Source organism: Labeo rohita, chromosome 8 (genome assembly GCF_022985175.1).
Source record: "Labeo rohita strain BAU-BD-2019 chromosome 8, IGBB_LRoh.1.0, whole genome shotgun sequence".
NCBI classification, from domain to species: Eukaryota; Metazoa; Chordata; class Actinopteri; order Cypriniformes; family Cyprinidae; genus Labeo; species Labeo rohita.
The window spans coordinates 19,055,007-19,068,011 of record NC_066876.1 but is presented as its reverse complement, the minus strand read 5'-3'; the positions used below and the strand labels follow the sequence as shown (position 1 = coordinate 19,068,011).

The window sequence follows — 13,005 nt, the reverse complement described above, 5'->3', positions numbered from 1 at the left end:
GTGCTTTCAGTGGAGCGAATTAAAAGATGCAGCTTAATAGAGAAAATATTTAACATGCGAAAAGTTATGGTACCCAATGTGCTATAACCTGTTTTTTAAATTCTCCCTGTTGAAAACTTCTGTAATAAATTTGTGATAGTTTAGTGAAAGTTATAGTTAAATATTTCCTTCTGTTTTTCTGTCAGAGGGCTGTATTCATTGCACTGGTTTTTTTTAAATGTTAGTGTGTTCACATGCATGTGCGTGTATAGCATTGCGTGTTGCTGTTCTTTTTTTTTTTTTTTCCCTCTCTTCATTCAGCATATTGCACCATGAGTGTTTGGTTTTTTTTTAGATGGTGTCAAGATAAAAAAAAAAAAAAAAAGTTGAAATCACTTTGTTCTCTTCTACTGCATTCTGTCTAGCAGTCATGTGAATCCTACTAAGTAATGTAACTACTTCTATTACTTTATTAAAGTAATATAACTGATTACATTTGATTACTTTTTCATTACTTTTCTAAATTTAAATCTCTAAATTTGTTCTAAATTTTTCAAACATTTAAAGCTTAAGGTTATCCTTACAGTAGGACTCAACACTAAATACTGTCACTTGCAAAATTCTTCATCACTTGGATTAACATCATAATAATTTTAAAGCACAGCCACCACAAAATCAGACTTTAGCACCTTTTTTTACTTTGAGATTGTTCTGAGGTTAAATTATTCATCATAATTAAAATCATAAGATATAGTTTAAAGGATTAGTTCACTTCCAGAACAAAAACTTACAGATAGTGTACTCACCCCCTTGTCATCTGAGATGTTCATGTCTTTCGTTCTTCAGTCGTAAAGAAATTGTTTTTTGAAGAAAACATTTCAGGATTCCTCTCCATATGAAGGACTTCTATGTCCGTGAATTCGAACTTCCAAAATGCAGTTTAAATGCAGCTTCAAAGGGCTGTAGTAAACAATCCCAGTCCTAGCGAAACAATTGGTTATTTTCTAAAAAAAATAAATAAAATGATATATATATATATATATATATATATATAACGGCCCTTTGAAGCTGCGTTTAAACGGCATTTTGGAAGTTCAAACTCAGGGGAACCATTGAAGTCCACTAAAAGGAGAAATGCTTTCCTCAAAAAACAATTTCTTTAAGAATGAAGAAAGAAAGACATGAATATCTTGAATGACAAGAGGGTGAGTACAAAACACTAGTGTCTAACACTGGCAAATAGGAAATTAAAGAGTAATCAAATAAGCATGTGTCCTATTCATTGTCCTAAGCTCCTAAAACATTGGTGTCTCATATTTTTTAGAGCAGTCAATGCAATTTTGGAAAAGAAATCAGTCAAATCTGTATGTGTGTGAATATATTTAGATGTAACCCCCTTTGTTTTCAGAAATAACTCTAATTTAATTACATTACAATTACAGATTACAGTTCCATTTATTTTGTGATTTAAAATACATAATTCTCCACAACACTGACAGTGGATGCTAAATATGTACTGTCTGATACAGACATACGTTCCCTTCTTCAGACTTTCTGTTTCTTCTCTGGTACAGGAGCAGTTTTCACAGGTGCTGGACGCCATGTTTGAGGTTCTTGTGCAGCCACAAGACCACGTCATTGATCAGGGAGATGATGGAGATAACTTTTATGTAATCGAGAGGTATGTATTTTTATAAACTCTTTTATGTTCTGCCAGTGTGTGTCTGGTATGATAGTTTAACAAATTTACAAATGTCATGATTTGGGTCACCTATTTTGAAAATTGATTAATCTATCAGTTGTTTACTGATTCAGATTTTGAAAGTCTAATTTAGTTCCAGCATTTCATGTAAAAAGTGTGCATGTTTTGCCCAATGGTCTGTTACCAGTAACAAATGCATTTACTGCTACTGGATACTTTGTTACTCTTTCTTTATAAAAAAATATTTTACTTACAGTAGCTTGATGTTAGCAGATTTAGTTTTTCAAATTGGCAACATTTGCATTATTGTGAATTTATATCACATGCATATTTGAATTTAACAGTAGTATTATGTTAATCTTCCATTACATCAGTAATTTCCTATGTCCAGATGAAAAGCACCTCTCAACTGCATGGAGCTGCACTTCATCTGGCAACCTGGCCATGCAAAACTATATATGGTTATGGCCTTCTTTGAAGTGGGCTTTTTTTTCTACTACTGCAAAGTGGTGAATGGTTATTGTGCACAGACACAGTTATTTGATATTTCCATTCAATTATTTGCATTAGTGATTTTATGGATTATAGCAGCCATAATCATGATGTGACTCAGTTTGGATTCAATAAAGGAACTGAAGTTTCAGGAAGCAATTTATGTGAATTCTCATTCATTGTTTGTCACAAACCATAACAATGTTCCTTATATTAAATGTCAATATCTATAAGTCAGGATATCAGAATGAAGTGTAGTATCAATGCAATATCCACCACAGCCCTAACTGAATGTGTTTTTGTGTATTTGCAGGGGTGTTTATGACATTGTGGTACAGAAAGACGGTGTGGGCTGCTGTGTGGGTCAGTATGATAATAAGGGCAGTTTCGGAGAACTGGCCCTCATGTACAACACTCCACGTGCTGCAACCATCATTGCTAAAGAGGAGGGAGCCCTCTGGGGACTGGTGAGTGTGTGAGAGAGCAAGTGAGCTGACAGCAAGCCCTGTTGATGTAGTGCTCTATAATGGCACCACCTTGTGGACATGTGGTTGAAACACTAAATGACTGCATTTTCACTTTCACAGAGCTGCTATTTCATTGTACTTGCAACAAATATGAAGACTGAAAGTTAGTGTGTCACACGAATAATTTGAGATCTTAACCGAACGGTATGTCTGTTTCAGGATCGGGCAACGTTCCGTAGACTCATAGTGAAGAATAATGCAAAGAAGAGGAGGATGTATGAATGCTTCATCGAGTCTATCCCGCTACTCAAATCATTAGAGGTGAGAAAAGTGTTGTGGAAACATTCTATTGCCAGACGTTCATTCTATTAGGGTTTGTACAAGGTGCTTAAAGTGCTTGAAGTACTTGAATTTGACTTTGTTTAAATTGAAGGCCTCGAAAACCCTTGAAAAATAGCAATATTCCTGAAGAGGTAAAGTGCTTGAATTATTGAAAAACAATGTATCTATGAATTTTTTTTGATAAGCACACATCTTTTGACGCAATTAAAAAACAAAAAACATTATCTTTTTTTTTTTTTTTTTTTTTGCTTATGTCAGTTAAAGTCATAAAACTATTGAACTAAACCAGTAGTGGTACTGACAGTGTCATGTAAACATGGCTGAAGATGCAAAAAGAGAAACAGATGAACCAAATCAATTGAGTGAGTCATTTAAGCTGGAACTGCTCTGATTGATTCAAAATTGTGACTTCTATTAATTTCAGTCAGTTCACTGGTAAAAACCAGATAAAGTTAAAAGACTCAGAATTTCGACATCACTTGTAATGAGTTTTTAAAACGGTCACATCACAACATGATTCACTGTTTCAAAGCGCTCCAATCGGATCGCATATCGTGAATCATTTGATTTAAGATCGGGCTATTTGATTTGATTCAAAATCCAATCATTTGATTTAGGTTCGCAAGGTTTGCAAATCATTTAACTTAGATCAGAACTTGCGTATGGCAAATCAATTGATTTAGATTGGAACCTCAAGTCGTGTATCATGAATCATTTGATTCAGATTGGGACTTCGGAGTGGGTCTTCGTTCCATGAACTGAACGATTTGCGATCGGAGCTCTGAGTCCTGATCTGAAATGATGGTTCGTGAATTATTCAGATCGGGACTTCGGAGCGTGGATCGCAAATCATTTGATTTAGATTGGAACTTTGTAGTGTGTTCACAAATCTTTTGCTTTATTAGATAGAATCCTAGGAGCACTGATCGCAAAACATTCTATTCAGATCAGGACTTTTTTTTTTCTGATTTTTTTTTTTTGTTTTTCTTAAACAGTAGAAAACATCAAACCATAAGTGAGATCTCTGATTGAAGTCCTTGAAAATCAAAAAAGTGGTGCTTTGAAAAGTCCTTAAAAGTCTTGGAATTTTATTTTACAGTATCTGTACGAACCCTGAAATTTTTGTTTTTAGTTGATCCGTGAAAGAATATCAGGTAACACTGAAGAAAAACTGTTGCATATTAGACTGCTAATGAAATGATGAAAATACTTACGCCATATTTCTATCTCATAGATTTCTGAGAGGATGAAGATTGTTGATGTGCTGGGCGTAAAATCATTTCAGGATGGAGAGCGGATCATTATGCAGGTGAATATTACAATTACCCCAAAAAGTAGTTCAAATGTATGAATGTCATTGGACATTAACATTGTCTTAGACTACACATTTCAAACAAAACAGTTCATCCAAAGAACTTTGTTAGGTTTTAAAAGTAAAGTAATAGATATACTATTCAGAACTAAGACAAAGTATTGTGACACTGTCTGGTTGTCAGATGTTAATGGAGCAAGTTATTGCAATAACACCTTTTGTTACTCTGCTAGAACACCTGTGTCAAAATTAATAATTAATAACCAATTTGAATGTCATACAGTACTCTCACGTGAAGCTGTATATAGACAGCAAATTCAGGAGAAATTTGAATGATTGTTCATATTGTCTGTAAATGTAAATAACCCCTTAGCACTAAACTATTAAATGTGGTTAAGTATTAGGGTATTACGAATATCAACATTTTGATAAATCTGCTTTGAAACAAAAAGTCACTAAATGTCATAAGTAATTAAAAGTATTTAGAAAAATGCCATATACTGTGCATTTTGTCATCTAATGACGCTGTTCATTTTCTGAAAATAAATGTATGCGTCGCTAATCAAGAAATGATTCTGCTTCGTTTCTGAGATTTTCCTAATGCATCGCGAAAGCTTAGTTTTTACCGGCAGAGTGGCACTGCATGCTTTAGAAACAGCCATGCTCTGCTTGCTTCCAATTCCTTGCATGCGCTTGAACCTAAAATAATCATTTATAAAGTTCAAAAAGGTTGAACGTAAATTTACAAGGGTGTTCACTTTGGGCAGTGTGTACATTAATCTTGCTTCATAAAAACATTGTGAGCTGAGGTGTAATTACATGACTCGCACATGCACTTTAATTGTGCAATTAAAAACTAGATTAAAGTGGCATCTGCTGTTAAAAACAATGTTCAGAATCGATTCCAGAGAGAATTGCAATGCGTTCGTAAAATTTCAGAATCGATCCAGGAATCGTGATGCATTGATTTATCATCGCAGCCCTAGTATATTTACCTCAATACATATAAGACACATTTAGTCTTAGTCAGTGGATGGTGCCATTGAGAATCTTATCCTCTGTTTAGCTCTCAAACGCACTTGAGCAGATACAGCGTGTTTGAAAGAACCAACAGACACACAAGCAGCAGGTGTAATTATAGCTCTGTAATAATAGAGCAGAACTGAAGATCAAGACTTTGACTGATGCTATTGTATCATTAATCATTACTATTATTGGCTGCTCTATTACCAGGGCGATAAGGCTGATTGCTTCTACATTGTGGAGTCTGGAGAGGTGAAGATTATGATGAAGAGTAAAGTAAGTTCCTTTATCTTTCTTTTCTCTGTCTTTCAATGTGTTAAATTATACCTTTTAAACTCCTTTAATGTGCTAAAAAAAGTTCAAGTGCTCTTTTTCAGATTTTCATTTTTTTAAATAAATTAAATACTTTGTCACAGATTAAAAGGCAGAGAAAGCTATTCATAGTTTCTCCTCAAAAATGTGAAAATTGCTAATAGAGTTCTGGTTAACCAATGCAGTGCCCTCCAGTAATATTGGCACCCCTTGGTAAGTGTGAGCAAAGGCAGCTATGAAAATAAATCTGCATTGTTTGTCTTTTTGGTCTTTCATTCAAGATATTCAGAAAATTCTAACCTTCCATTGAAGTAAAACAATGAATCTCATTATGAAATGAGATGTTTTTCTCCAATGCATGTTGGCCACAATTACTGACACCCCTAGAAAATCTTATGAGTAAAATAACTCTGAAGTATATTCCCATTCATATTTACATTTTTAGCGCACCAGGGTCATGATATTGTCCAGCCATGACAGGATTATAAATATGAGGAACACAAAGGCCAAATTTCCTTTAATCATCAATCACAAGGAGTAAAACCAAAGAATATACACTCTAAAAAATGACGGGTTAAAAACAACCCAAAAGCTGGCAATGCTGGGTAAATATTGGATAGAACACACGCTGGGTTATTTTGACCCAGCTGGTTGGGTTAAATGTTTTTACCTAACATGCTGGGTTGCTTTAAGTCAACTATTGTTTATAAATTATTATATTGCTGGCTTAAAATGGACTGGAAAAAAACACAGAATTACTAGAGGCAACAGCAGTAATAAAAAGATGAGCATTTATTATTAAGCAAGCACACATGGACAAAATACAAGACAAATTTAATTTATTTGGGTGAGTACAAGAAGTTATACAACAGGTATAACAACATACCTGTTTAATAAGCATTTGAGAAATAAAAAATGAAATCTTTAAATTAAAATAGCGCTAATTCTCGTGCCGGTGTGTTGCCGAAGCCTGAGCCGTTGAACTTCAGACCTCGTGTTTCACTCGTAGCTGAAAGATGCCGTGACTGACTCCAAACTGACTCCTAAACGAGCAGTACTGACATTAGAGAACATATTTTAACATCAGATAAATTACACTCAGTACTACAATGAATAAAATCCATTTATTTCATTCAAGGCAAAAGGCATTTTCGTCATGCGACGTAACCACTGCTGATGCAGTTGCTTGACATTTCGTCCTTGTATTATTTTACGCAACGCAACATACAATCTACAGTACAGTAAAGACTTAATAAATTAAATAATATGCACCAAATCGGCGGCGCTGAGAACCGGTCTCTACTGTAGAGCTCTGACTGTAACTCAGCAGCTGGGTTGTTTCGTCACAGACGGGGTTGGGTAGAATAAAAATAACCCAGCACTGAAAATGACCCAGCAACTTAGTTACAGAATACCTACCCAGCACCTAAGATAAATATTTAAAACAACCCAAAAAAATGACCCAACGGGCTGAACCCAGCATTTTCACCATCAGGGCAATAATTAAGAAATTCCAAACAACTAAAGATGTTACAAATCTGCCTGGAAAATCTAAACCTGAGTTCCTTTGTTAGAAGTTTTATAATGGGTCATGGTTGGATCTTCCACCAGGACAGCAATCCAAAACAATCATCAAAATCAACACAAAAATGTTTCACTGAGCACAAAATAAGGCTTCTGCCATGACCGTCTCAGTTCCCTGACCTGAACCCTGTAGACAATGAGTGGGGTGAACGGTAAAGAAGCGGCATCAACATGATTGAACTGGCCATCTGAAGGATCTGGAGAAATGCTGTATGAAGGAATGGTCTCTGATCTTTTGTCATGTGTTCTCGAAACTCATCAGTCATTATAAGGCAAAACTCTGAGCTGTTATCTTGGGAAAAGGATGTTGCAATAATTGGGTGCCAATAACTGTGGCCATCTTGAACTAGAGAAAAACACTCATTTCATAATGAGATTTCCCCACACTTTCCATTGTTTTATTTCAATGATAGTTTGGAATTTTGTGAATTTTTTTGAATGAAAGATCAAAAGGATAACGCAGATTCATTTTCATAGCCACCTTCGCTCATATTCATCAAGGGCGCCAATATTAGTGGAGGGGCACTCTAGCTTATGTTTGGGATGGGACTACATGTTTTGCCACAAGTTGTTTTTGCAGTTCTACTTATCGATGGTAGTGGTGCTTTCAATTATCCCTCAAAATGTAATTTTAAATCGTTCTTTCTTCCTCAGACAAAAGCAGACAGACAGGATAACGCTGAGGTGGAGATCACTCGCTGTAGTAGAGGGCAGTATTTTGGAGAACTTGCTCTTGTCACTAATAAACCACGTGCTGCCTCAGCCTATGCTATAGGGGATGTCAAATGCTTGGGTAGGCATCTCTGAATCTGTCTGACTTAATTTGTTGGAGCATACGATGCACATTTCAGTGTCACATGACTGTTTGTGTTTCAGTGATCGACATACAAGCCTTCGAGCGTTTGCTGGGGCCCTGCAAGGAGATCATGAAGAGGAATATCGCCCACTATGAGGAGCAGCTGGTGGCTCTGTTTGGATCCAGTGTGGACCTGAGGGACTGAGACAGACTGGCCGTGCCTTACATACATACATACATACATACATACATACATACATACACGCAAGCTCACACACACTATACAACGCGACACATAGATATACACTCCCAAAACATTTTGTAGGCACACATTCCTTTTTATGTGCACTCATTCTTCAGCCAACACACTCACACTTTCAAATCATACCTCACGTACACACACGCCTGATGTCATTGCGTCAGCTGCTCAGTACGAAATAGAAACATTACCAGCTCAACTGCTGTGACCCTGAACCAGCCACAGCCTGGAGAGGACATGCGCGCACACACACACACAAACACACATTCACTTACACCAAAAATTCCCAGCCAAGGACCCATCCTTTCTCATGGTCACTTGCAGTCACAACAAAGAAAAGAGAAAAAAAAAAGACGAGATAAAAGAATCTATGTTTAAACAAGAAAAAGAAGTTGATATCTTTCAATAAAAAAATGCAAAAAACGCAAAAATTTACCATTTTAGAGCATTTTATGATAATGCAAAGCTTTGATAAACTTGTTTAAATATGACCTGTTTCCTTTCCCTGCTGTTGGTGCATACAAGTTTTTGGTGGTATCCACAGTGACCGATTTTTCTCACTTAAACTCCACATGTTGTATTGATTAATGTATTACTATTATTATCATTATTATTACATATTATTTTTCTTGAAGGTTGACTCGCTGTTACGCCGCCCCCTAATTGGAGGATGCGAGGCCGAATCTAGTGCAAATTTTTCCCTTTAGTCTTTCTGAATGAGTCGTCCTGAAAAATAAATAAAGCAGACATTTTGGTAACCTGCTGGGACTCTTATGTTGCGAATGTTTGTGTGTGTGCGTGTGTGTTGGAAGGTATGTTCTGTAATTACAGGAACAGTGCCATTTTAATGTCAGGAATCAGTTTTGTGTTTGTAATCTTTTGAATGGAGACACCATACAAGTGTTTTGGAATGGAGTGTTATTTTTTCCTTTAGGGCGGTAGTTGGCTGTTGTTAGTTGGTTATCACCATTGAGGGTTGGCTAGTTTCAGCATTTACAGATTGTACTTTTAATAAACTTTGGATAAATCAGGGTGTCTGCATTTATTTGGGGATTTTTTTTATACGGGGAGACGGTGTGGAGTATAGTGTTCTGAAACATCTTTTATGGTTATTGATTCTTTGATGCAAGATGTCTGTTAGTCTACAAATTGCATTTGATGACTGACCAAACGTGCCTGGCATTTTGGGTATTTTTGGATAGAGTATCCTTTATTGCATTTAGGGGAAGTTAAATTATAGTATTGTTTTCAAGTAAACAGTTAAGTTTTTTCCATTTTGATTTAATTTGTGCATCACTGTTATTTCCTCCTAGACTGAGTATGAGACTAGACACAGGTTTGAGAAGAGGCCAGTTTTACATATTACATATAAAATAAAATGTTGAAGGAAATGTACCTTTATTGATTTAATCAGATTATCATTTCCTTTCCCCCACAATTACCTGAGAGTAAAATATTGAATTTTGTGTTTTTAACTTTTCAAATTGTCACTCTTCTCATAGCCTTTCTGAGAACTTTTGCTTGCCATTCCTGTTCTTTTATTAGCTAAATTCACTTGTCACAAATTACTTTTGCTGCTGTATTCACAAATCCCATACACTGCCAATCAAAAGTTTTTGTACAGTAAAATTTGTAATGTTTTTTTAAGAAGTCTCTTCTGCTCACCAAGCCTGCATGTATATGATCCGAAGTACAGCAAAAACTGTACAATTTTGATTTTTTTTTTTTTTTTTTTTTACTATTTAAAACTGTTTTCTATTTAAGTATATTTTAAAATGTAATTTGTTCCTGCAATCAAAGCTAAATTTTAGCATCATTACTCCAGTCTTCAGTATCACATGATCCTTCAGAAATCATTCTTATATTCTGATTTGCTGTTCAAGAAACATTTATCAGTATTTAAAACAATTGAGTACATTTTTTCAGGATTCTCTGGAAATCCAAAAATCAGCATTTATCCGAAATAAAAAGCTTTTGTAACATTATACATTATACCATTTAAAACAAAAAAATGTTTTTGAGCAGCAAATCAGCATATTACAATGATTTCTGAAGGGTCCTGTCACACTGAAGACTGGAGTAATGATGCTAAAAATTCAGCTTTGAAATCACAGGAATAAATTACATTTTTAAAATATAATCAAATAGAAAAGAGTTATTTTAAATAGTATAAATATTTCAGACTTTTACTGTTTTTGCTGTACATTGGATCAAATAAATGCAGACTTGGTGAGCAGAAGAAAAATCTTACTGTTCAAAAACTTTTGACTCAGTGTGTTTAATTTTTTTATTAATCATTATTATTATTTTGTTTTTTTTTAATGTTACGCCTGTTTAAGTAATTCTCCAGAATCCTTTTTTTTTGTGAAAAGTGCGTCAATTTTAAGTGGTTCTACTGTTTTCAGCATTGAGAATGATTAAATACACTCTTAAAAATAAAAGTTATTTATTGCCATCAATGGTTCTGTGAAGAACCTTGAACATTCATGGAACCTTTTAAATGCAGAAAAGGTTCTTCAGAGTGGTTCTATTAGGAACTGTTCACTGAAAGGTTCTTTGGGGACCAAAAATGGTTCTTCTATGGCATCACTGCAAAAACACCATTTTCGGAACCTTTATTGTTAAGAGTGTAAGCTATATGTAACCTATGTAATAAAATGTAAATGTTTTGGTTCAACATTCCTATTGATCAAAAATTATATAATTTAGCATTCCCTTTAAATATAGATATTTTTAATGTAGCTTTATAATGTAACTTTTTGACACATTATATTATTATATTTTTTGGTAATTGATCAACCTTGCTGGAACATTATATTTACAAGCAACCCTGATACGTATTCTGTGTATGGAGAAATGACTCAAATCTTTTCAGTATGGGTGTACTTTATTTATGCTGTATACTGTATATTAAACGTCACACAAGCCACTGCTAAATTATATAATTTCCAAAGCTTTTGAAACCAATGCAGTTCTTTTCAGAATGTATCAGCTTGTCTGAGGAAGATTTATTTGTTAGCCTATTTCATTGTGTGTAATGTTTTTAATTGTTAGCTTATGTAAGTCTTGGAATGTTACGTCATGTCTTACTGTATTTCAATCTCATACCACCAGTCTTAAGTGTTTAAATCAAGACACCAACACAATAATTCAGTTTGAGCTTTACTTAGTTTACTGTCATCAAAAGGCATTTAATGCACAGCATTTTGTAAACCATTTAACTGTTTTACAATATCACGACATTTTATGTTCTTTAAATATGTGTTTGATTTCTGTCATAAGGTTGTTTTATCATGTTTATAGCAGGTGTTAACAGTGATTAACAAGTATTACATGTGAAGGGCGAGGTCGGGTGGGGATGCTATAAACCATTCAAACTTATTTGCCTAGTGAGAATCATACCACCCGCCCTTCTTTTGTCAATCACCGCGTCACACCCCCCACCACACAACACACTACACCACACCAGTCATTTACGACTCCGCGCAGCGTCTTTTAAAGAAGAACTCCACTTCCAGAACAACAATGTATCACCCCTTTGTCATCCACGATGTTCATGTCTTTCTTTCTTCAGTCGTAAAGAAATTATGTTTTTTAAGGAAAACATTTCAGCATTTTTCTCCATATAATGGACTGATATGGTGCCCCGATTTTGAACTTCCAAAATGCAGTTTAAATGCGGCTTCAAACGATCCCAAGTGCGGTTGTAAACGATCCCAGAGGGTCTTATCTAGCGTAACGATCGGTTATTTTAATAAAAATAATACAGTTTATATACTTTTTAATGCCAAACGTTCGTCTTGTCTTACTCTGCCTGGACTGTTTTTGTTTCTGTTCATGACAGTTACAGACACTACAGATCCCTGAGCACTAGAACATCTAGGCGTAAAAACATTTTTTTCCCAAATGCCATCTCCAGCTTAAACAGCTAAAACATGAATCATTACCTATGTTCTACAATTCATTCTGTATTTTTTTTATTGTCTCTTTCTGTAGTATTATTATGTAAATACACACATCTCTTATTTATACAGCTGTATATAAAGTAAATAATGCACAAATCTGTACATAAATCTTCTGTTCCAGATTCATACACATTATTATTTATTTTAAACTTATTTTATTTAAATGTTTTCTCTGTTCTCATGTCAGATATGTATACATGCATGTATGTACCAGGAGCACCTTAAAATAAAAAACACAAATTCCTCGTGTGTTTGCGCACACCTGGCGAATAAAGCTAATTCTGACAGTTAGGGTATGTCGAAAAACTCCCATCTCATGTTCTCCCTCAACTTCAAAATCATCCTATTTTTTTTTTTTTTTTTTTTTACCTTTTTTGTTAAGCGTGTTTGATCTTTTTTGCATGTTCACCTTGCAAAGACTGGGTCTGAACTTCTGCAGTGATGTAGGATGATTTTGAAATGATTTTTGAAGTTGAGGGAGAAAATACGATTGGAATTTTTCAACATACCCTAACTGTCTTAAGCCAGAGTACACAGAGTTTAAGGACTGCAACGCATGACTAGTATTTAAATTGTATTTTTTTATGAAAATAACCGATCGTTTTACTAGATAAGACCCTTCTTCCTTGGCTGGGATCGTTTGAAGCCGCATTTAAACTGCATTTTGTAAGTTCAAAATTGGGGCACCATAGCAGTCCATTATATGGGGAAAATGCTGAAATGTTTCCCTTACAAAAACATAATTTCTTTACGACGGATAAAGAAAGACATG

At 34.8% G+C, this 13,005-nt stretch overlaps 1 protein-coding gene and 1 long non-coding RNA gene across 3 annotated transcripts in view; one reads left to right on the top strand and one right to left on the bottom strand.

Moving 5' to 3' along the window:
• LOC127169933 (uncharacterized) overlaps nucleotides 1–12,745 on the bottom strand; it is a 33,188-nt gene extending 20,443 nt beyond the window's left edge. Inside the window, exon 1 of the long non-coding RNA XR_007828292.1 lies at nucleotides 12,603–12,745. This is a non-coding gene — a long non-coding RNA (uncharacterized LOC127169933). The remainder of the gene's footprint in view (nucleotides 1–12,602) is intronic.
• Nucleotides 1–13,005, top strand: part of LOC127169930 (cAMP-dependent protein kinase type II-alpha regulatory subunit) — a 31,408-nt gene that overhangs the window by 14,256 nt on the left and 4,147 nt on the right. The window contains exons 4-10 of one of the 2 annotated variants that reach the window (XM_051117609.1): nucleotides 1,554–1,660; nucleotides 2,487–2,640; nucleotides 2,860–2,961; nucleotides 4,217–4,291; nucleotides 5,528–5,593; nucleotides 7,868–8,006; nucleotides 8,090–9,026. The exons of the other annotated variant lie outside the window; for it this stretch is intronic. Coding sequence (XP_050973566.1) covers nucleotides 1,554–1,660; nucleotides 2,487–2,640; nucleotides 2,860–2,961; nucleotides 4,217–4,291; nucleotides 5,528–5,593; nucleotides 7,868–8,006; nucleotides 8,090–8,214 — 768 coding nt within the window. The 3' untranslated portion in view covers nucleotides 8,215–9,026. Of the gene's footprint in view, nucleotides 1–1,553; nucleotides 1,661–2,486; nucleotides 2,641–2,859; nucleotides 2,962–4,216; nucleotides 4,292–5,527; nucleotides 5,594–7,867; nucleotides 8,007–8,089; nucleotides 9,027–13,005 lie in introns of those variants that run through there. 2 annotated transcript variants of the gene reach the window in all.